The 25692-nt window shown below is 39.9% G+C and overlaps 1 protein-coding gene across 1 annotated transcript in view; it reads right to left on the reverse strand.

Moving 5' to 3' along the window:
- Nucleotides 1-25692, reverse strand: part of Ralyl (RALY RNA binding protein like) — a 354882-nt gene that overhangs the window by 14332 nt on the left and 314858 nt on the right. The window contains exon 7 of the mRNA XM_071602169.1: nucleotides 13903-14075. Within this exon, the coding sequence (XP_071458270.1) occupies nucleotides 13903-14075 (173 nt within the window). The remainder of the gene's footprint in view (nucleotides 1-13902; nucleotides 14076-25692) is intronic.

Consider the following 25692-nt stretch of genomic DNA (forward strand, 5'->3'; position numbering starts at 1 on the left):
TGTATGGTTTGAATAGTTTAGAGGACAGGTCACATGGTGAGTGTCCTTCCCTTCAGGATCTGGCATCTAACTAACACACAATTCTCCATTTAAAAAGAGTAAACACTTAAAAAGTCACAAGAATGCGAATACAACATGCATATAACATGCCACAGTGGACAAAAGCAGCATGAGAAACTAGAAAGACAATGTAGAAAAAGTGCAGTTAAAATTTTGACTCTAAATGGTATTCGTGTATGGTAATAGTGCCATTTTAAAAAATGCCTTTAACCAATCCAATTTGTAGAGTCTTTAGATTTTCCCACAAACTAGATGTCCTCTAGTTAAAATAATCCTTTAAATGTCAAATGAAGCAAATCTGCAATTAGTAGGAAATCAGAGAATTATATCTTTCTCATAAGTGATGGATAGAGAAATGGAAACATTTTCAAAAACAAGTAATAAGTTTTGCTAAGCATACTCACATAATTATGGGTTGACATATTTTAGAATTATTCTTTTGTAAAATTAATTACTTTTGATACATGAGCTTTACATTATTTGCTCAAATTATATTTTACTTCGAATGAACATTGTACACATACTACCATTTCTTTGAAAGTCACATATTATTTTAATACTGATTCCTTTAAAGCTAGAAATTTAGAAAGCACTGGTAAACTAATAGTAGATAACAAAATTTACCTTGTGATTATATTTGTGTCTACCCTTGCTAGGCTTTCTACTTAAAATGTCTATCATGTCATCTATTTACTGCAATGAATTCCAAAGAGACTTTTTAATTAGTAAGTCTGAATTTAAATAAGAATAAAGCCTAACAATGAACAGTCAAGTTAAAATGAATTTAATACTCCAGTCATTGTATTAGTTTTATAGAATATGTTTACATTGGAGAATATGTTTCAGAATGTGAGTCTGTAGTTCATTTTAGAAGGTGAGTTTCCACTTGAGAATGCCTGAATACCCCTCCCCACCAAAAGAAGAGCCTTTTTACTATTCACTCCCTTTTTCTCAGCACTCAGAATGGTGCCTGAGCATAGTAATCATTTGATAACTATTTGCTGGCTGGCTGAATAAAAATGGCATGAAAGAATATCTAGGATAATTTTTATTGTTGCATAAAACTCTTAACATCACTAAGACCATGTTTCCAGTTGATTTTGCCCTTTGAGATTTAGGAATAATTACAAGGAGAGAGGAAGTCTTATTTGCTTTTCAGAATCTTGGAAGAGTTTATTGATTTAATGTTGCTTGGCTAGACAGTGTACAATTATAATACAGGTTTTGTCCATCTGACACAAAAATTGGGATTCTGGGCTAACCATTCTTGGGATATTTAGAAACCCTATGATAATCATAATGGTATCTTTCTTGTCTTAATGGAAATGGCAATTACCTTCTAGGAAGCCAGAAGATGATACTTCTGGGTGACAATACTACTGCACAGAATTCCCACTTAGAATGTGTATGTGTTTGAGCACTTGGATAGGAATTCCTCACATAAGTGACCTAAAGTGTCTGTCTCCAGCCAGGTTGATGTGAAGGCACCAAGGTAAGGGATAGGGCTGGAGGTGGAGTGGAATCCAAAAAGACCAAAATACAAAAATCCATAAAGTATCGGGCTAGGGTTGTGGCTCAGTGGTGGAACACTTGCCTAGCATGCGTGAAGCACAGGGTTCAATTCTCAGTACAACATTAAAAAAATAAATAAATAAAATAAAGTCATTGTGCCCAGCTATATCTAAAAATATTTTTAAAAATTCCATAATGTATCAAGTCAGATGAAGTAAATACAGGCAATTTCTCTTCCTAAATACATTAATTCTGTGTCATCTTTTATTTATTGGCCTCTTCCATTTCTTCTTAGTATCCCCATAGAAATGAAAACCACTTCCTGTAAATTGAAACTACTGTGACTTTTACCTGAGATGGTTTCTTGAATGGTTTTATGTCAGCCTGTATTCTCCAAAGAGTATCCTGATTCCAGAGACAAGATTGCTAATAAAATATGATAGGATTTTAAGACAAGGAAAGTTACAAGGAATCTGTATAAACATAGTAACCAAACTATTTAAATTTTTTTTAAAGTTATTAAAAGTTCCTCCAATTGGTACTTCTACTTAATTTTGTTAATTAAGGGAGAGATCGTTTGCCATACAAAATCCCATATGAGAAATTTTTATAGACTCGGTTTATTGGATTCTCTCAATAACCCACAGAAACTTCCTTTGACAGATGTGGAGACCCTAGAGACTCAGTGATTTGCCTAAGGTCTGATAGTTGTTAAAAGGCATGTGCACTTGAATTTAAAGCCCAAATAATTCTTTGATCTGCATCGACAGACTTAAATCTGCACTTTGTAAGGGCGGGTGGAAATATTTTTCTCCATTTATAGAAGGCAGAGAGGTTGATTTCCTCTTAGTCCCTAATCTATTTACAGGCCTATGTTTCTGTATCCTTCCTATCACTTTGACATAGAGATAAATCCTATTAGGGATTAGGCCCAGTGGATACAATATAGACTTATCTCCAAGATTGTAAACCAAATAACCTCTGGATATGTGATAATGTTTCCTTCTGTTCTGGGAAATGGCTACTGCATTTTCACCCTTCCCCATAGGACTTAGGTAAGACTCAGATCTTGTTTACCTATGACAAGACCAGACCCAGACCCCCAGATTCCCATTCTTCTTTTCAAAAATGATTAAGTGAGTTGTTTTGCTCTGTTGATCAATGAGAATAAAATGCTTATTAATCAAGCTTTGGTTCAGTTCACTTCTTTCCCCAGGATCCTGAAATTTAGCTCAGTCTTAGCCTAAGGTCCCACCTAATCCCTACTTAGAACACTCCTAGAAAATAAGGTTGGCTTCAGAGTAAAGCATTCTCTATTCAATTATGCACTTTCATCAACCTCCATATACCAGGTTCTTGTTTACATTTTGCATTAAAGAAAACCTTTTTTTGCCTATCTCTCTAGAGAGGCTTGCTGATCTTATGTTTAAAGTGTTCCCCCTATTGCAATAGTCCTTTTCCCTCTTGCAATAATCATTTTGAATAAAGTTTCTCCTTACTAAATCCAGATTTGGTTTTAATTTAATAAATGTAAAAACAAAGCTCTGGAATTTGCTCTGAGGTATTTCAGGAAACTCTCATGAGGTATATAGCTTTATGTCTCTTTAGAAGAGAAAATTAACCCTTCTTTCACTTTGCTGTATAAAAGGTGAGATTTTTGTCCTCAGGATCTAGAAGGTCTTAGTGGTCCCTTCAGAATGGCAAAAATTTTACAGATGACTTTCTTCGTGAATTTAGGCCCTTGTCCTCCCCTTTCTTAGGGTATATATTTTAGGGAAATTTTAGTGGCATATTTTTTCTCTGCCCCTTTGAGATGTGAATCTTCTCCCAGCTTCTTTCCAGCTTTACAAACCCAGTAATGTCTGTTTTAAAGACCTGGGAGACATTCCTATAAAATGTAATCATAGAGAAGAAAGAATCTTTACTTCCAGCCTCTGCAGGAGGGCAGGAGCCTAACTCTAAGGAGCACGAAACAATAAATGAAGATGGCTTAATCATATTGACCAACCTCCTCCTAACTTCTTTAGGCACTTTTCCACTAGCCCTTGCTTAAAACCCTTCTTGGCCTTGTGTATCAGGGAAGTTGAGTTCACTTTCTCTCCCCTATTGGTAGCTTTTGACTCTTGCTGAAATAGTCTTGAATAAAGTCTTCCTTGTCTAACTTGGTGCAATTTTTATTTGAAATGAGCATCATGATATCATGATCACTTTGGTACCAACTCATATCCTTGTAAATCTGTTAATGCTTACTCAATTAAAATTATTTTTTTCTCTATATTTTTAAAGAGAAAATTTTTTGCTGGCAGATCATTTTATTTCTGACTTTCATAACTAGCTTTTTGAAATCTGGAGTACTTTAGGTTGCTTCTTGTATCTTATAGCTTTTCTGGAAAAGTAGCCTTCTCTCCATGTTTGGCGTATTTAAAGCATATTTTTGGGTGGCTTCTCATTCCCAAGGGATGTCAGAACCTTTCTGTGTTCCTCTCTGCTGCTGCTAGGAAACTCAGGGACAGTGAAAATATTTCATTTTGTTTGGGTCTATACTCTAGATTTATTATGTTGCCTTTTAACATCATTAGAGGCAGTTTGGAAATTGCCTGTCTCCCACAATACTTATTCTTAACATCTCAGAAACTCTTTGCTCTAAAGTCTATTTTCTAATAACCACATTAGAAAACTGTAGTTCTCCTAGCTGCAGTTAATATCAAAGCATCTGTCTTCCTTATCTGGGCACACTTGAGTTTTGAATCTTTTCAAATTTATTTTCTCCTATATTTCTGACTATCTGCATTTTGAGTACATTTTAGCTTTAAAATTTGCAGATCGGGAATGAGAGAGAGGCTTGTTTTCTCGTTTGCTTTATAACTCAGCGTTCTAGTTTTGCTAACTAAATTCAGGTTACTTCTGATTTGCATTTTGATCACTCGTGGGAAGTGATAATACCAATGCACTGAAAACCAACACAGCAGAGTCCAGACTCCCGGGCTGGCTTTGATGTGTTGGTGCTAAGCCTCCTTCTGTTGTTCTTCCTTAGTGCACTGAAGACAAGGCTGTTGCATGAATGACCTTGTGAATAAGTTATAATGAAAACGGTTTGCTTCTGTGGTTTATGTAATAATCCTCTAAATCACAGGGGGAATGCATAGAAGACGAATATTTAGAATACAATCTGATCATAACAGACAATAAAATATGCTTAAAAGTTCTCACAATGCATCTGAGGTAATCTGAGGATGTTTCCCTTTCTCCTTCTTTAGCAAATATTTATTAACATTAACATATGCTAAGCACTACACTAAGGAAAAACACACAATAAAATAAGTCCTGAGAAATTTACAAATCAGTGAGCCAGAAAGTGGTAAAGTCTTTAATTACAATATAGCAAGTAAAGATTGATGAGGTATATACAGATCAGAGCTAATGATAGAGGAAACCCAGGTAAATGTATGTATCCTTGTTTTGCGGGGGCAGAAGAGGTAAATTTTGACATGAAAAGAGGGTCTTGAAAAAAAAAGAGATGTGTTCACCAGACAGACACAGTTAAGAGTGGAGAGGTTATTCAAGGTAGAAGGAACTGCATAGATAAATGCATGGAGGCATGATGAAGTATGTTAAAGAAAATATAGTCTAGCACCCTCTGTCTACCTGCTTACCCATCATCATGCAGGTGCTGGATACCGTACTATGCGTGCTGGATCTAAAGTGAAGAGAGAATACCCAGGCCTCAGAGGGCTTTCAGTCTAGTTACAGACACTTAAAAGAAGTTGTAGTAGCATTGCAAAAAGTGTCCTAAGAGAGGTGATTGTGAGTTATGAAGGATTCTGTTGACTCCAACTGGGAATGTGAAGAAGGTTTGCACAGGGTGTGCCATAGGAGCTGAATATTGAAATAAAAATGAACGTTCACCAGGGTAGAGTACAGAATGATGTTGCAGGAAAGTCAGTCCCTGCCCTCTACCCTACCCCTCAGACAGCCTCTGCTGTTTATGTGCAATACTATACTTTCATTGCTCCACGTATTTGCCATCATTTGACATCAGTCAATTCTGTCCATTCTGGGCTTGGGGGTGGGCGTTCAGTGTTTTCTAATTGTAGTTTTAATTAGTATTTTCTTGAGGATGATTGATTTTAATGGAGTTTTTATGTGTTTACTTTTTCTTTGGTAAAACGTCTGTTCTTCCTTCTGTACCATACACTTCATCGCAGTGATTCTCAATCTTGGCTACACATTAAAACATCTTCACCCCCGCCCCCCACTATGATTCGGTTGTTGTAGTTTGTGGCTCTTGTCATTGATATAAATATTAAACAAAACAAAACAAAATAAAACAAAAAAACCTTTGGCAATGCTATATGCACCCAAATTTAGGCATCAGAATGCCTGCCAAAACACAGATTGCTGGAATCTACCCTCAGAATTACTGATGCAGTGAGGCTGGGTTAGAGCCTGAGAATTTGCATTTCTAAGATATTTTCACCTGGTATGATGCTGCAGGTCCTAGGGCCATCCTGAGTTATATTGCTTTTGACAAATTAAACTACCAACTTCTCAATAGACTTACCAAACTTCTTCAAACCTTTCCCTACATATTCTATTCTCTCTCTATAAAATGCCATCAAACCCGTGTTTTCCTTGCATAGCTTTTTCATTCTTCAAGAAACAGCTCAAATGTCAGAGCCTCTATTAAGGATGTTCGGATTCATTGGCCCTGTCATCTCACATCTCACTTCCCATGCTGTGTTGCATAATTCATGTGGTAATTGTGCCTATCATACTGTCTTGTTAATATGTTTATTAACAAGTGGTTGCAGCCACCCTCCCTTCTTTTTCCCAGTGAAAATTTATAGAACCAGAAATTCTATAACTATGCCTCCTTCTTTGAATCTTCAACATCTAACAATATTTGGTACATTAATGAGTTGCCATTATTTTGTTTAAAAAGGTTATTTAAAAACAAGTCATATTTGGTCATTGTTTAATGAATAAGTCTCTGGATGGCCAAAGAAGATGCAAGGCATGAAGGGTCTCACATGCTCAAACTGTTTAAAAAAAATTCACCATTTATTACTAAATTTATGGCCAAATCTATAAGCCAGAGAGCAAAATCTATAGCAAAAGTGAACATGAAAGCTACATATAACCACAAGTGATAGTTAGCATTATCTTAAAAGAAAACATAAGGAGACTTTAAATTCTTTTGAACTGAGTAACTTGGGAACCATAAAATCAAAGAAAAATTTAACAAGATGAAATCAAAGTATGAGTCCTCTGAGAATATTACAATTGTTTCCTCCTGAAAATTTCTTAACAAATAGTAAGTACTTTTTATATAAGTCTGAGTATTTTAGGGCATTTAAAGAGACAAAGTTCCAAATGAAGATTATATTGGTAGAAATATTGTAATGTTCCGTTGAAGGCTTCACTTGCAAAATGAGAAGATTATGAATTATGTGGTTTAAATGTTTCCCACAAAACTCATGTGTTGGTAACTTAATCCCTAAATTCATATGCTAATGATATGTGGATGTGGAGTTTTAAAAAGTAATTAGGATTAGATGATGTCAAGAGTGGGACCCTAAGATTGCATTAATGGCTCTTATATGAGAAAAGGAAGAGAAATTCAACTTAGCATGCTTGCTCTATCTCACCATGAGAGGTCCTCTGTCACATTATGATGCATAAAGAAGTCTCTCACCAGATGCTAAGCAAATGCCAATACCATACTTTTGGATTTGCTAGTATCCACAATTGTAAGTAAAAAAAAATCTCTTTCCTTTATAAATCACCCAATCTGTGACATTTTGTTATAGCAACATAAAATGAACTAAGACAATGATAACACATGCTACAATTTTCTTGCTAACTTTGTGCCCATGATTTGATCAAGCAGAGTCCATGGCTAACCTTATTTAATATTTATAAGAGCCTTATGAGGTGGCTACTCTATTCCATTTCACAAATGATAATACCAATCTGAAGGAAGTTAAATGATTTGTTCAAGGTCAGTATTCAATTGTATTTCTAATACAAGAAGCCAGTTGAATTTCAATTTCAGATAAAAAATATTTTTTTTTGTGTGTGTGAAAGGATGTCTCATGCAATATATGAAACATGAGTACATAAGGAAATTATTCAATGTTTACCTGAAATGCACATCTAACTGAACATCCTGTATTTTTATTTGCTACCTCTAGAAACCTCATTTCTATCTCACTCCAGAAACATTTGCATCAGACCCACAGATTGTATTGCATTCTAATTCTCTCATATATGGGTACTTCCTGATTTATTTACTTGAATTCGTGGGATGAACTTGAAACTTTTGCACAGCAAGGCCCTTCATGTTCATGTCTGGCTTCTGCCTTATTGGTCTCCATTTCAGAAGACCAGCAAATGCAAAGGCTCTGAGGTGGAATGGTGTGAATTTGGAGGTCACATAGCTGATGTGAGGTAAATGGTTTAGAACCAGGAGCTAAATCAGAGAGATAACAGGGTCCTGGTCATCCAGGACTTTGTAGATCACTGTGGGGACCTGTTTCTATTCTGATGAGATAAACAGTTATAGAAGAGTGTTAAGCAGAATGACATGGCCCGGCTTTAGGTTTTACAGGACTATACTGACAACTCTAGAAATGAATCCACAGAGCAATAAGGGCAAAAATAGAGAATTATTGCAAAATAGCTCAATTGGCACTTTTCTTGATAGTGAAGTTCTTATTTCAGATTTCAGGCTGTTTGACTCTGGGTGACAACTTTCTACTTGGAACTGAGAGGAGGGGTATCATTCTCCCAACTTTAATGAGGAATCTGGTGTGGCTTGTCTGTCTCCATGGGTCCTGCAAGTACCCTTCACCAGCTGCACCTTATGGGTGTTGCATCTTTGGAGATGGGAGGGGCAGCCCTGTTAGCTGAGAGCAACATCCTCTCAGCAAAGATTTTAACAAGGCATCTTCAAGAGGAAAGCAGATGGGGAGCAGGTAGGAGAAGCATTGAATAACATGTGTTCTTAAACAGAGCAGAGACGCTTCCTGGAATCTTCAGAAATAACCAGGAGAGATTCCAAGGGAAGGAAAACAAGGTACTACATGAAGAGGTTAATATGAAGCCTGTACCTTTATTCCTACTATGACCTAATTTGTACTATGTTTGGAGTGGAATGGCAACATGCGATTAGCAAAATTAAATGAAGTAAAAGAGGAAAATAAATCAAAAATATATAAAAGGATCCAAATATTGACACAACAAGCAAAGACTTAGCACATTTTTAACTCAATGCTTACTTTGATACAGGTCTTTTAGATATGACTTCATTTAATTTTCACTAAAACAATAGTCAAAAATAATTATTGTCAATCCCCTTTTATAAATTAGAACATTGAGGCCACAAGGACACAGGTAAGTACCCTGCATCTAGACATGGGGATTTGGACTTGCTTCTGTCAGACTACAGACAGAACTCTTTTGTATGAGTCAAGTTGTCTACCTTCCAAGGGAAAATGCCCTAATGAGCTGGGAAGAGCTCTTTAGCTGAAATGAAAATGATTGAAATTACAGGAGTTGCAAGTGTTAAATCATGATGTGGAGCCCTTATTACAGAGGGCTCTGAAGAGCCGGGATTCCAGGGTAAGAAACCAGTGGCAGAGATGTCTTCCTATCACAACCTGTACCTAACATCAAAGGCTTAGCCATATCCTATTTCTGTTGTGGAGTGTCTGGCTGGAAAAGACCTGGTGGTCATGGCCCTGACCCAAGTCTCAGCATCAAGGCACCCGGGCCAGGCCATTTGTAGGGGACACATGCACTATGGTTGTTCATACTATCCCTAACTCCATCCAAATTATGAAATGGCTTTCTGTAAGCCCTCAATATTTGTTGTAAGGAGGACAGAGAGATAGCATATGATGTACTGACAGAGTTTAAGTTGTTGGATGTGGTGCTGAAATATATGCCCCAAATCAAAGATTCAGTAACCAGTTTCTGGCTTCCTTGTGATTTATACATCTAATGAATTTGTGTAGTACTACTTTGGGGAACATGTCCCACAAGCTCTTGTTTATTCTCTAGCTAGCATTCAGTCTAAATGATAAAAAAATAAATTGAAGCACAGTTGATAAGGGGGACATGCAGGTGAAGGTTTTCGTTAGAAAAGGAACAAAAGGTTTCAAAAAGATAGAGACATTTTCAGTTTCGATCATAAAGAAAGCGAATATTGATCAGAATGCTTTATGCATTCCAGTTTTTCAATGGTTCACCAGAATGTTTACTTTGAGTTCTCTTCAACTGCAGGAATTAGATTTGTGGTCCAGATCTTCCCCAATGTGCACAGAAATTCAATAGCTAGTAAACTCAGGTGACTTACTGCTTAGTTGAATGCTTTGTTAAATCCTGAAAGATGCATTACAATATAGTACTCAGTTTGCATACCTAAGTATTATACAATCCAGCAAGGTTATTCTACTGTGGATTCTTACTAGATTTGCCTGATTTGATTAGGTATAGTAATCAAAAGCAAAAGTCATTACAAGTACAATTCAAAATAACTCAACTTCTCCTAATTCATTTAAATATTTCGCTTGTCTGTAGTTTCCTTTGTGAATTGATGTTTTAGTTTTAAACTTCAGCCTGATCAAAGTACAGACTCCTGGGAGGTTTCCCTAGATGATCTATATCATTTTTTAAAGCAAGTACTCAAGGCATTGGATCTAAGTTGACCAAGAATTTAGCTTAGGAAATCCCAAGATTAGCCTCTGCAAAGCTCCATAACATACCTGGCAGCTCTGTGGTGTTCTAGAGTGTTACTCTAGGTTACTCTGTAGTAGCCTTTTCTTGCACAGCTGAGGAGGGTTCATTGGTCATTTTGAATTAGCAGGGTCCTAAGCACTTACTATTATTATACTATTATTACATATTATTATACTATACATTATATACTATTATTATATATAATATATTATTATACTATATATAATTATATATTATTATTATACTATTATTATAATATCTTTGTTATGACATGGACCACTTTTATTTTGGACTATGTTATTTTAAACAAAGAGAAACACAAGTTTGGTAGAAATGAGTAAAGATAATAGAAAAGCTTGTGAAGTTGCTAGTAGTTTTACTTTATTTCTTTTTTTTTGGTACTGGGGATTGAACTCTCGAGTGCTTTGCCAATAACCTACATCCCCATCCCTTTTTATTTTTTATTTTGAGATGGTATCTTACTAAGTTGCTTAAGCTTCACTAAACTACTAAGACAGGCCTTGAACTACTACTGATCCTCCTGCCTTAGCCTGCAGACTCTCTGGGATTACATTCATGCAACACAGCACCTGGACAGGAGTTTTATTTTAAAAATATTTCTTTATTTGCCTATCTACTTACCTACCTATTTGCCTATCATATAAAATATCCAATGCATTTTGAATTTCATATATATCTTCCATAAAATGATCTGAGTGCAACAAAGGTTAAATTCTTTCCTTGATATTAATTAACACTTGCTGTTTCTTTAATTTGGTATCATTTGAGGTAAAGTTCCAATCCCACTTCTATCAGGAAGTCCTTATTGACCATGCCAGATACGTGTGATTTCTCACCTGTAAGCCATATCTCCCCTGTTGCCCTTACTCCCACTGCCCCATTTATACTATCTTGTATTTTGGTCTGTGACCTTTATCTTCAGTGAGTTCATCCTTTTTGAGGGAAAAACATGATTTTCCTTCTTTATTCCCAAAGAACAAGTCTCAGTGCCATTCATCAATCATCCATTGATAAAGATTAGCTAATAGATTTATTGAGAAATAGGAACATAGTAGTGATTTGACACTGTATGCCTACTGTATCAATATACATATTTCAATTTTAAGTAAATTTGAATATTGATTTCTATGCACTAATAAAATATATGGATTTAGATCATGACAGAATCATAGTCTTTTAGCCTTGACTAGTTTTGTATAAACTATCAATTCTGAGTTTATTTTTTATAGATGAGGAAAATCAGTTCATTTCTCTATAAGACACTAAACTACTTGACACAAAAGAAAGCCTTTTCTCAAACATTGCATTCCACCCTTAAAGCAATATTTGTAATCATTTTAGTTATCTTTGCCTTCTTTTACTTCTCCTTCTTTCTCTTCCTGTCCTCCTCCTTCCCCTCTTCTCTTCCTCTCCCTCTCCCTACTCTTCCTCCTCCCCCTCCTTCTCCTGCTCCTCCTCTCCTTCTCCTGACTCCTCCTTCTCACTCAATTCACATGCAGTAGGTTCCCAAAATGTTCACTGAAGAGATTGCTTCATGGAAATAATTTCTCTAGGTGGTTAGGACTAGATGTTGTCTGCACAAGCTGTGTTGTGTCCTGTTTCACAAGGGAGACCATCACTTTAAGTCATTCTCTCAGCTCATTTTGCTGGATCTGCTTTGATTCTGTGCCTGTAGTAGTTTCTCTCGGGATGGCATTCTTGAGCCATTTGCCTTGAGCCGCTACCAGGGCGTGTGGATGCCAGCTCTCCTTTCTGCCTCCTAGTGAATATTGTACTGCATTGTTGCTCTTCAAATCTATATTGCCGTCTTTCAGGAGAGAAAAGATTTGTGCTTTTTATTTCCCTTTTTGGGAATGCAACAGAGAAGTAACTAGCTTTGGGCTATGATTTGAAAGAATGAACAGGAAGCACAGGGTAAACAATAAATAATCTGTGTGAATGGCTATGCTATTTGCCAGAATGAGGAAGACTAGGAAAAAAATAAGATAGTGGGGGGTTGGGGGGCCCCAATTCTTCTTCTTCCTCTGCTTCTTTTTCTGGCCATATTGTTTCAATATTTTACTGGAAATCTATGTGGGGACAGGCAGTAGTAATAATGATGTAGATTTAGGAATCCTTGTCCTATAGATAATATGGAAAGCTCTGCTATTTTGTTCTGAGCTATTCCAGTATTTAAAGTGAAAATATGAAGGGAACATTTCTAGCATAAGAAACTGAAAATGAGAGACTGGTAATTATGAAAATTTCTCAGAAGACAGAAGAGGCTAGCTATGTAAAATCCTGCTGATAAGTAAATTAAAATAAAACCAGAGAGATATCCATTGGGAATGACAACATAAAGTCCTCCTGGAAGACGCTCACAATGGAATGCTGAACCAGAAGTTGGATTAAAATGAGTTGAAGAAGTCCTGTTGTAGAATTAAAGCTGAGGAGTTTCTTTGTCCTTCATTCTAGTGCTTAATGAACATATTCCTGAAATTAGTCTAATTCAAAAAATGGTACTTAAGTCCCTCAAATTGAAGCAGAATTTTGTAGAAATAGAAGTGGGTTGTTCAAAGCTCATATTTGAGAAGTTTAAAGTTGCCATGAAATTTAGGTAGAACTGGAATGTTCGAAGTCAGTATAGAATTCTGTAAAATTAGGCTGTATTTACAACTGTGAATGAGTTTATTACCATCCCAGAACAATAGCGAGAGATATCTTACAAAATTACGTAAGTAACATAGGTAGTAAAACAAATTGGAAGCTGTAGTACCTAGGATAATCTAAGTTTTATATCATCAATCAATAGGTATTTGAAATACACACACACACACACACACACACACAGTTGCCCATGTACTGTTTTATTAGTCAGGTCCTTTGAGATAGTATATTTAATTTCATGGTTGATAAAATATGAGAAATAACAGCCTAATCAGCACATATTTACCAAGTCCCTTGTGTGTTTATGCAGGAAACGGTGATTAGAAATGAGCAGTATAGTGATTAGAACATTGAGAGGAAAAAAATATAAAAAGTCAAGTCATATCTAAATTCCCAGATCATAATGACAGATTACCAAGCAGCACAGACACTGGAAATGATGAGCTCAACACACACTCAGGGGTCATCTTAGTAAAAAGACTATACAGAGGCCTGTTGACTACACAACTAGTATAGACAATTGTCATTTATGAGTGACACTATTAAAGGAGGAGCCATGTGTCTTCAGTAAATAGTCTTTTGTCACCAGCATATTATGTCCATGTGCAGTTAATTTCTAATTGTACAAATGCAAGATTGCTTTCATAATTGAGCATTTGGGAATAAAAGTATTTCAGACATTTCATTTGGAACTTTAGAAATAAGCAAATATGTAATATTTATATTATTCATTTTTTACACCCTCATATTTGAAGTCGAGCACTTATTATGCACAAGGCACTATACTGATGTTCCCTTGAATATATGCATATAAGAAGAAATGAGCCCCCAATGATTTAATTCTCAATTTAGAATGAATGTGTTGCTAACATGCTGGTGCTGTTACCCAGTGGATGTGTTCACCAAACAATTAGTTCCTACCAGCTCATGACCCCCATCTTCATCGAAGTCCTCCTCTATCCCATCAGTCATCTCTTCTCCATCCGCATCTTGCCCTCCTTCAGCAGGCTCCTCTGTAGAGTGATCTGCATTCTCTGACACACATTCATCTTGGATCAGCTCTATAGTCTCTTCCAACTGCTTCTTCTGAGCTTCTAGGGGGAAAAAAGCAAATGACTACTACCTTGACTTGCTCAGGAGTCATTTGGATAAACCTTGAAAAACCATGAATGGAGAGGGAACTGGGACCAAAGACGGAGCAGGCCCAGCGGCCTGCTGAGGGGCAGAGCCGCCCCCCACCCCCCTCGCCTGCCAGGTAGGGGAAGGGTGACCACCGACAGAAAAGGCCCAGTGGCCCAGGGCGGGACAGAGCTTCCAATCACTCCTGCAAGGTAGGCGGGCCTGCGACCCACCGGCAGAAGAGGAGCAGTCGCCTGCTGAGAGGCTGAGCCGCCCCCTCCCCCTGTGCCGGCATAGTAGAGGGAACTGGGACCAAAGACAGAGCAGGCCCAGCGGCCTGCTGAGGGGCAGAGCCGCCCCCCACCCCCCTCGCCTGCCAGGTAGGGGAAGGGTGACCACCGACAGAAAAGGCCCAGTGGCCGGCGTCGGGACAGAGCTTCCAATCACTCCTGCAAGGTAGGCGGGCCTGCGACCCACTGGCAGAAGAGGAGCAGCCGCCTGCTGAGAGGCTGAGCCGCCCCCTCCCCCTGCGCCAGCATAGTAGAGGGAACTGGGACCAAAGACAGAGCAGGCCCAGCGGCCTGCTGAGGGGCAGAGCCGCCCCCCACCCCCCTCGCCTGCCAGGTAGGGGAAGGGTGACCACCTACAGAAAAGGCCCAGTGGCCCAGGGCGGGACAGAGCTTCCAATCACTCCTGCAAGGTAGGCGGGCCTGCGACCCACTGGCAGAAGAGGAGCAGTCGCCTGCTGAGAGGCTGAGCCGCCCCCTCCCCCTGCGCCGGCATAGTAGAGGGAACTGGGAACAAAGACAGAGCAGGCCCAGCGGCCTGCTGAGGGGCAGAGCCGCCCCCCACCCCCCTCGCCTGCCAGGTAGGGGAAGGGTGACCACCGACAGAAAAGGCCCAGTGGCCCAGGGCGGGACAGAGCTTCCAATCACTCCTGCAAGGTAGGCGGGCCTGCGACCCATCGGCAGAAGAGGAGCAGTCGCCTGCTGAGAGGCTGAGCCGCCCCCTCCCCCTGCGCCGGCATAGTAGAGGGAACTGGGACCAAAGACAGAGCAGGCCCAGCAGCCTGCTGAGGGGCAGAGCCGCCCCCCACCCCCCTCGCCTGCCAGGTAGGGGAAGGGGGACCACCAACAGAAAAGGCCCAGTGGCCCAGGGCGGGACAGAGCTTCCAATCACTCCTGCAAGGTAGGCGGGCCTGCGACCCACCGGCAGAAGAGGAGCAGTCGCCTGCTGAGAGGCTGAGCCGCCCCCTCCCCCTGCGCCGGCATAGTAGAGGGAACTGGGACCAAAGACAGAGCAGGCCCAGCGGCCTGCTGAGGGGCAGAGCCGCCCCCCACCCCCCTCGCCTGCCAGGTAGGGGAAGGGTGACCACCGACAGAAAAGGCCCAGTGGCCCAGGGCGGGACAGAGCTTCCAATCACTCCTGCAAGGTAGGCGGGCCTGCGACCCACCGGCAGAAGAGGAGCAGTCGCCTGCTGAGAGGCTGAGCCGCCCCCTCCCCCTGTGCCGGCATAGTAGAGGGAACTGGGACCAAAGACAGAGCAGGCCCAGCGGCCTGCTGAGGGGCAGAGCCGCCCCCCACCCCCCTCGCCTGCCAGGTAGGGGAAGGGTGACCACCGACAGAAAAGGCCCAGTGGCCCGCGTCGGGACAGAGCTTCCAATCACTCCTGCAAGGTAGGCGGGCCTGCGACCCACTGGCAGAAGAGGAGCAGCCGCCTGCTGAGAGGCTGAGCCGCCCCCTCCCCCTGCGCCAGCATAGTAGAGGGAACTGGGACCAAAGACAGAGCAGGCCCAGCGGCCTGCTGAGGGGCAGAGCCGCCCCCCACCCCCCTCGCCTGCCAGGTAGGGGAAGGGTGACCACCGACAGAAAAGGCCCAGTGGCCCAGGGCGGGACAGAGCTTCCAATCACTCCTGCAAGGTAGGCGGGCCTGCGACCCACCGGCAGAAGAGGAGCAGTCGCCTGCTGAGAGGCTGAGCCGCCCCCTCCCCCTGCGCCGGCATAGTAGAGGGAACTGGGAACAAAGACAGAGCAGGCCCAGCGGCCTGCTGAGGGGCAGAGCCGCCCCCCACCCCCCTCGCCTGCCAGGTAGGGGAAGGGTGACCACCGACAGAAAAGGCCCAGTGGCCCAGGGCGGGACAGAGCTTCCAATCACTCCTGCAAGGTAGGCGGGCCTGCGACCCACCGGCAGAAGAGGAGCAGTCGCCTGCTGAGAGGTTGAGCCGCCCCCTCCCCCTGCGCCGGCATAGTAGAGGGAACTGGGACCAAAGACAGAGCAGGCCCAGCGGCCTGCTGAGGGGCAGAGCCGCCCCCCACCCCCCTCGCCTGCCAGGTAGGGGAAGGGTGACCACCGACAGAAAAGGCCCAGTGGCCCAGGGCGGGACAGAGCTTCCAATCACTCCTGCAAGGTAGGCGGGCCTGCGACCCACTGGCAGAAGAGGAGCAGCCGCCTGCTGAGAGGCTGAGCCGCCCCCTCCCCCTGCGCCGGCATAGTAGAGGGAACTGGGACCAAACACAGAGCAGGCCCAGCGGCCTGCTGAGGGGCAGAGCCGCCCCCCACCCCCCTCGCCTGCCAGGTAGGGGAAGGGTGACCACCGACAGAAAAGGCCCAGTGGCCCGCGGCGGGACAGAGCTTCCAATCACTCCTGCAAGGTAGGCGGGCCTGCGACCCACCGGCAGAAGAGGAGCAGCGGCCTGCTGGGAGGCAGAGCCGCCCCCTCCCCCCCGCGCCTGCAAGGTAGTCGGAACTGAGACCACCATCAGAACAGGTCAGACCTGCAACCGAGAGACAGAACAGGCCCAGTGGCCTGAGGAAGGGTAGAGCCGCCCCCCCCCCACACGCCTGCAAAGTAGGCGGACCTGCGACCCACTGGCAGTACAGCCCCAGAGGCCTGCAGAGGGGCAGTGCCGCTGCCTGCGCCTGCAAAGTAGGCAGAACTGCGACCACCGACAGAACAAGCCTAGCGGCCCGCAGAGGGACACAGCCGCCGCCCGCGCCTGCAAGGACGGCGGACCTGCTACCGACTGGCAGAGCAGGCCCAGCGGCCTGCCGGCGTGGTAGGCACATTGCCCCAATTGGCGGAGGGGCAGAGCCGCCGCCCGTGCCTGCGAGGGAGACTTTGCAACTATACAAGACCAATATAAATATATAGGGGGAAAATTCAATAGCACAACAGTTTCACCAAGAAGAAAGGAACGCGAACAGTATGAAGAGACAAGGAAAGAAAGGACCACAAGCATTGCAGGTCAACTCAACTTTAGAAGAGGTAATAGCTGCAGCTGATGGAATGTCAGATAAAGAATTCAGGATATACATGCTTCAGATGATCTGGAGTCTCAAGGAAGACATCAGACAGCAAAATCAGACAATGAAAGATCACTTCAACAATGAATTACATAAACAAATCCAAGAAGCAAAAGATCAACTATACAGGGAAATAGAGGTTATAAAAAACAAACAAACAGAAATCCTAGAAATGCAGGAAGCAATAAGCCAACTTAAAAACTCAATTGAGAATACTACCAGCAGAGTAGAACACTTAGAAGACAGAACATCAGACAATGAAGATAAAGTATATCAACTTGAAAAGAACATAGACAGCTCAGCAAGACTGTTAAGAAACCATGAGCAGAACATCCAAGAAATATGGGATAACATCAAGAGACCAAATTTAAGAGTCATTGGGATACAGGAAGGAACAGAGTTTCAAACCAAAGGAATGAGCAATCTATTCAATGAAATAATTCGAGAAAACTTCCCAGATTTGAAGAATGAGACAGAACCCCAAATCCTAGAAGCCTACAGGACGCCGAATGTGCAAAATCATAAGAGACCCACACCTAGACACATTATAATGAAGATGCCCAACATACAGAACAAGGAGAGAATTTTAAAAGCTACAAGAGAAAGGAAGCAGATCACATTTAGGGGTAAGCCAATCAGGATAACAGCTGATCTTTCAACACAGACTCTGAAAGCTAGAAGATCCTGGAATAACATATTTCAAACACTGAAAGAAAATGGGTTCCAACCAAGAATTGTGTTTCCAGCGAAATTAAGCTTCAGGATGGAAGATGAAATTAAAACCTTCCACGATAAACAAAAGTTAAAAGAATTTGCAGCTAGAAAACCATCTCTTCAAAACATCCTTGGCAAAACATTACAGGAAGAGGAAATGGAAAATAACAATGAAAACCAACAGTGGGAGGTAGGACACTAAAGGGGGGAAAATAATCAAAGTGGAAAACAAACCATGTTTAGTAACATAAATAAACAAATATGGCTGGAAGAACAACCCATATCTCAATAATAACCCTAAATGTTAATGGCTTAAACTCACCAATTAAGAGACACAGGCTAGTAGAATGGATCACAAAACAAGACCCAACAATATGCTGCCTACAGGAGACGCATTTGATAGGAAAAGACATACATAGGCTGAAGGTGAAAGGTTGGGAAAAATCATATCACTCATATGGACTTCGGAAACAAGCAGGAGTATCCATACTCATATCAAATAAAATAGATTTTAAGCCAAAGTTAATCAAAAGGGATAAAGAGGGACACTACATACTGCTCAAGGGAACCATACACCAACAAGACATAACAATCATAAATATATATGCCCCAAACAATGGTGCAGCTATGTTCATCAAACAAACTCTTCTCAAGTTCAAGAGTCTAATAGACCACCATACAATAATCATGGGAGACTTCAACACACCTCTCTCACCACTGGACAGATCTTCCAAACAAAAGTTGAATAAGGAAACTATAGAACTCAATAACACAATTAATAACCTAGATTTAATTGACATATATAGAATATACCACCCAACATCAAACAGTTACACTTTTTTCTCAGCAGCACATGGATCCTTCTCAAAAATAGATCATATATTATGTCACAGGGAAACTCTTAGACAATACAAAGGAGTAGAGATAATACCATGCATCCTATCTGATCATAATGGAATGGAACTGAAAATCAACGATAAAAGAAGGAAGGAAAAAGAATATATCACTTGGAGAATGAACAATAGGTTACTGAATGATCAATGGGTTATAGAAGACATCAAGGAGGAAATTAAAAAATTCTTAGAGATTAATGAAAACACAGACACAACATATCGGAATCTATGGGACACATTGAAAGCAGTTCTAAGAGGAAAATTCATTGCTTGGAGTTCATTCCTTAAAAAAAGAAAAAACCAACAAATAAATGATCTCATACTTCATCTCAAAATCCTAGAAAAAGAAGAGCAAAACAACAGCAAAAGAAGTAGAAGGCAAGAAATAATTAAAATCAGAGCTGAAATCAATGAAATCGAAACAAAAGAAACAATTGAAAAAATTGACAAAACTAAAAGTTGGTTCTTTGAAAAAATAAACAAAATCGACAGACCCTTAGCCATGCTAGCGAAGAGAAGAAGAGAGAGAACTCAAATCACTAACATACGGGATGAAAGAGGCAATATCACAACAGACACTTCAGAAATACAGAAGATAATCAAAAATTATTTTGAATCCTTATACTCCAATAAATTAGAAGATAGTGAAGGCATAGATAAATTTCTTAAGTCATATGATCTGCCCAGATTGAGTCAGGAGGATATAGACAACCTAAACAGACCAATATCAATTGAGGAAATAGAAGAAACCATCAAAAGACTACCAACTAAGAAAAGCCCAGGACCGGATGGGTATACAGCAGAGTTTTACAAAACCTTTAAAGAGGAACTAATACCAATACTTTTCAAGCTACTTCGGGAAATAGAAAAAGAGGGAGAACTTCCAAATTCATTCTACGAGGCCAACATCACCCTGATACCTAAACCAGACAAAGACACTTCAAAGAAAGAAAACTACAGACCAATATCTCTAATGAACCTAGATGCAAAAATCCTCAATAAAATTCTGGCCACTCGGATACAAAGGCACATCAAAAAAATTGTGCACCATGATCAAGTAGGATTCATCCCTGGGATGCAAGGCTGGTTCAATATAAGGAAATCAATAAATGTTATTCACCACATCAATAGACTTAAAAATAAGAACCATATGATCATCTCGATAGATGCGGAAAAAGCATTCGACAAAGTACAGCATCCCTTTATGTTCAAAACTCTAGAAAAACTAGGGATAACAGGAACATACCTCAATATTGTAAAAGCAATCTATGCTAAGCCTCAGGCTAGCATCATTCTGAATGGAGAAAAATTGAAGGCATTCCCTCTAAAATCTGGAACAAGACAGGGATGCCCTCTCTCACCACTTCTGTTCAACATAGTTCTCGAAACACTGGCCAGAGCAATTAGACAGACGAAAGAAATTAAAGGCATCAAAATAGGAAAAGAAGAACTTAAATTATCACTATTTGCAGATGACATGATTCTATACCTAGCAGACCCAAAAGGGTCTACAAAGAAACTATTAGAGCTAATAAATGAATTCAGCAAAGTGGCAGGATATAAAATCAACACGCATAAATCAAAGGCATTCCTGTATATCAGCGACAAATCCTCTGAAATGGAAATGAGGACAACCACTCCATTCACAATATCTTCAAAAAAAATAAAATACTTGGGAATCAACCTAACAAAAGAGGTGAAAGACTTATACAATGAAAACTACAGAACCCTAAAGAGAGAAATAGAAGAAGATCTTAGAAGATGGAAAAATATACCCTGTTCATGGATAGGCAGAACTAACATCATCAAAATGGCGATATTACCAAAAGTTCTCTATAGGTTTAATGCAATGCCAATCAAAATCCCAACGGCATTTCTTGTAGAAATAGAGAAAGCAATCATGAAATTCATATGGAAAAATAAAAGACCCAGAATAGCAAAAACAATGCTAAGCAGGAAGTGTGAATCAGGCGGTATAGCGATACCAGACTTCAAACTATATTACAGAGCAATAGTAACAAAAACAGCATGGTACTGGTACCAAAACAGGCGGGTGGACCAATGGTACAGAATAGAGGACACAGAAACCAATCCACAAAACTACAACTATCTTATATTTGATAAAGGGTCTAAAAGCATGCATTGGAGGAAGGATAGCATCTTCAACAAATGGTGCTGGGAAAACTGGAAATCCATATGCAACAAAATGAAACTGAATCCCTTTCTCTCGCCATGCACAAAAGTTAATTCAAAATGGATCAAGGAGCTTGATATCAAATCAGAGACGCGCCGTCTGATAGAAGAAAAAGTTGGCTACGATCTACAGTGGGTGGGGTCGGGCTCCAAATTCCTCAATAGGACACCCATAGCACAAAAGTTAATAACTAGAATCAACAAATGGGACTTACTCAAACTAAAAAGTTTTTTCTCAGCAAAAGATACAATAAGAGAGGTAAATAGAGAGCCTACATCCTGGGAACAAATCTTTACTCCTCACACTTCAGATAGAGCCCTAATATCCAGAGTATACAAAGAGCTCAAAAAATTAGACAATAAGAGAACAAACAACCCAATCAACAAATGGGCCAAGGACCTGAACAGACACTTCTCAGAGGAGGACATACAGTCAATCAACAAGTACATGAAAAAATGCTCACCATCTCTAGCAGTCAGAGAAATGCAAATCAAAACCACCCTAAGATACCATCTCACTCCAGTTAGATTGGCAGCCATTATGAAGTCAAACAACAACAAGTGCTGGCGAGGATGTGGGGAAAAGGGTACACTTGTACATTGCTGGTGGGACTGCAAATTGGTGCAGCCAATTTGGAAAGCAGTATGGAGATTTCTTGGAAAGCTGGGAATGGAGCCACCATTTGACCCAGCTATTCCCCTTCTCGGTCTATTCCCTAAAGACCTAAAAAGAGCATGCTACAGGGACACTGCTACATCGATGTTCATAGCAGCACAATTCACAATAGCTAGACTGTGGAACCAACCTAGATGCCCTTCAATGGATGAATGGATAAAAAAAATGTGGCATTTATACACAATGGAGTATTACTCTGCATTAAAAAATGACAAAATCATAGAATTTACAGGGAAATGGATGGCATTAGAGCAGATTATGCTAAGTGAAGCTAGCCAATCCCTAAAAAACAAATGTCAAATGTCTTCTTTGATATAAGGAGAGTAGCTAAGAACAGAGTAGGGTCGAAGAGCATGAGAAGAAGATTAACATTAAACAGGGATGAGAGGTGGGAGGGAAAGGGAGAGAGAAGGGAAAATGCATGGAAATGGAAGGAGACCCTCAGAGGTATACAAAAGTACATACAAGAGGAAGTGAGGGGAAGGGGAAAAATAATACAAGGGGGACAAACGAATGTCAGTAAAGGGGGCAGAGAGAGAAGAGGGGAGGGGAGGGGAGGGGAGGGGAGGGGGGATAGTAGAGGATAGGAAAGACAGCAGAATACAACAGACACTAGTATGGCAATATGTAAATCAATGGATGTGTAACTGACGTGATTCTGCAATCTGTATATGGGGTAAAAAGGGGAGCTCATAACCCACTTGAATCAAATTGTGAAATATGATATATCAAGAACTATGTAATGTTTTGAACAGCCAACGATAAAAAATTAAAAAAAAAAAAAAAAAATAAAAAAAAAAAAAAAAAAAAAAAAAAAAAAAAAAAAAAAAAAAAAAAAAGAAAAACCATGAATGGGTAAACTCTGTATGTTTTAAGGCATGTTAGAAGGTAAGGTAATATTATATTTTCAGTTGAATTTGTTAGATCATGTAAATTGTGTACACATGTCTATGGGGGTTTGCATGTTAGCATATTCATTATTTAATGGAATTAGCAAAAATTAGGGAATCTAAATGGTAGTAGTGTATAAATAAATATTTATATAAAAACATGGATCTTTCTTACTCCTTTATTTTATAGGCAGTCCTTTTTAAGAGTGATATTCTCTCTGAAAGGAAAGCATCAAAAACAAAGGGCAAAAATCATGTATAAGATATAAATTGTTCACTCAACAAAGGAGAACAGAACAATCTTGTTGATAAGTTCAAACCTAAGGGAGTCTTATTGATAAATTCAAACCTAAGGGGAAAAGAGGGGAAAAAAGAGCCTTACTGGGAACAAAAGTCAAAAAATAATTATGTTTTCTTTACCTGACATATTTATGTGAACAATTCTCTGAAATTTTAAAGCCTAAATGATGTTGGCAGATGTGATTAACTGCAATGGTTAAGAGCATAAATCCTGGTGTCAGACAACTGGGTTCCAAGTCCAGCGTCACCATTTAATGGGTTTGTGATGCTGTGCACAGGGTAAATGATACACCCTTCTTGAGCTTCAGTTTTTTCTTTCCTATGATTAGGATGAATGCTTCTCAGACTTTCAGGGTTTGTAGCAGTAAATCAAACTGTTAGTATAGTGACTTGCCAATAATAAGTGCTCGACAAGTGAAGCCACACACTTCATTTACAGGATCCCCTCTAATTGCCAGGATCTGCGCACTGCATTTACAGAAGCCCACCTGACGGAAATCATGCTAATGGTGCAGCAATTAATTCCCCTGGTGGCTGGTTTTCATTTCCTCTAAAAGTATCAGGATGCACTGGATATTGAAGAAATGAGATCATCTCATGCTTCTTCTTCTCTAACTTATTCCCACGTATTTACAACTATCTTAAAAGTTGGGTGTTTCTATTCATTTTGATTATTGTTATTTTACCAGAATATCATTTCCATCATTTGATTTGAATTTTAAAATGTTATATTTTGAGCTTATTTGTTGATGTTTTATGGCAATAAAGATAATTTATAGAGTCAAAAGAGTCTGGGCTCTTCATTCCTCATTTTTTTTCATGATGCAAGTTAGAAGAAAAATAAGCATTGATTATATAATTTTTGACTCAGCATAAAACTTCAGATATGAGTAATATGTGAGTCAACAAATGCTGATAAAAATATGTATAAATTAGCAAATATTGTTCCTGTAAGTTGTTTAAGTTAGTGATAATAATTATTTCTCTAAATAAATGTGTATCTATGCATTTTTATATTTTACTGCTTCAAATAATATAGTTTGTTGAAACTAAGACGGTAGGATGGGGTATTCCCTGGCCCTACTATCAGAGGACAGGATTTCATTGCTAGTTCAGTTACCAGTGGAACTATGGACTTTGGATTTGAGACTATATTTTGGCCTTTTGATCAGGTGATTAATCACATTAAGTCACTCTTTTCTCATCTATACAAAAGTATTTATAAAAATATCTACCTCTGGGATTTGCTGTGAGAATGAACAAAGCTTATATTTTGGAAATAGTTTGCAAACCATTCAGGACTGAATAAATGTGTACTATTATTACATACAAAAAGGAGACAGTGTGTTCTTCATTGTGAATGTGTTGAAGTCTCAACAATAGTAACAATGGTGAGCACAGAACAAAAGGCCTGGTCACATCAGGGAGTGATAGCGGGAAAACTTGTGGAGATGAAGCTTTGTTTCAGAAGAGGAAAAGAGCTGGTGGATTTAACAAAGGTTAAAAATAATTACAAGGGTCATCCTTGTAAAATAATTGTTATAGTTTGGATATGAGGTGTCCCCTGAAAAGCTTATGTGTTAATACAGGAACATTCAGAGATAAAATGATTAGTTTATGAGAGCTGTAATTTCATTAATGGATTAATCCATTTTATGGATTAATTTGAATGAACTCCTAGGTGGACTACTGTAGGCAGGTAGGGTGTGGTTAGAGGAGATAGGTAACTGGGGGTGTGGCCGCAGACAATATCTTGTCCTTGGCTTCTCACTCTGCTACCGTGGTTGCCACGAACTGAGAAGCTTTTGTTACCCACATCCTTCCGCCATGATTTGCTGCCTCACATCAGGCCCAAAGCAATGGAGTCAGCCAACTTGGACGGAACCTCTGAAATAATAAGCCTCAACTAAACTTTTCCTCCTTTAAGATGTTCTTGTTGGATAGTTTGGGTCACAGTGAGAAAAATCTGACTAACAATGAACAAAACCTGGGTTTTTTTGATTTTCTCTTAAAGGTATTTATTTCATATACATAGACACAAATTATATATTCACGGATGTTTTCCTACCAGTTTATTAGCTTCATATTTTTCCTTATAACAACATGACTAGTATAGCAAGTAAGTAAATTCTGCTTTGAAGCCTATACTTTTTATCTTCATGTATGTGTACAAGTGTACTAATGGAAATAAGTACAGTAACGTAAATTCTTCCCTTTTCTTTGAAGTCTATGTAACTTTTAGTACAAGATTCCTAGGAAGTCTATAAAGTGGCTATTGCAAAATCTAACCAAGATTTTTTTTTTTCTAAATCTAGAAAATTATCATCCAAATTGAGTTGGAAAATAGTGAGTTAAAAAAAAAATTGGTTAATCTAAAAAAGATAACCCAGGTATCTAGATTAAAAGGAAGGGAAATTAGGAAAGAGATACAGAGATACAAAACCTCCTTAATATAACTCCTATTGAAAATTGTAGGTGTTATTCATTTCCCTTCCATGTGTCATTTGCTGTCTATGATTCCCGACCTTAGGCTAATCTACCCACACACCTATGACCAGCATCCACTGATGATGGACTGACTACCTTGAACACTAAGAAGGTCTGAATTTTATGACATTAATC

Source organism: Marmota flaviventris, chromosome 15, assembly GCF_047511675.1.
Source record: "Marmota flaviventris isolate mMarFla1 chromosome 15, mMarFla1.hap1, whole genome shotgun sequence".
NCBI classification, from domain to species: domain Eukaryota; kingdom Metazoa; phylum Chordata; class Mammalia; order Rodentia; family Sciuridae; genus Marmota; species Marmota flaviventris.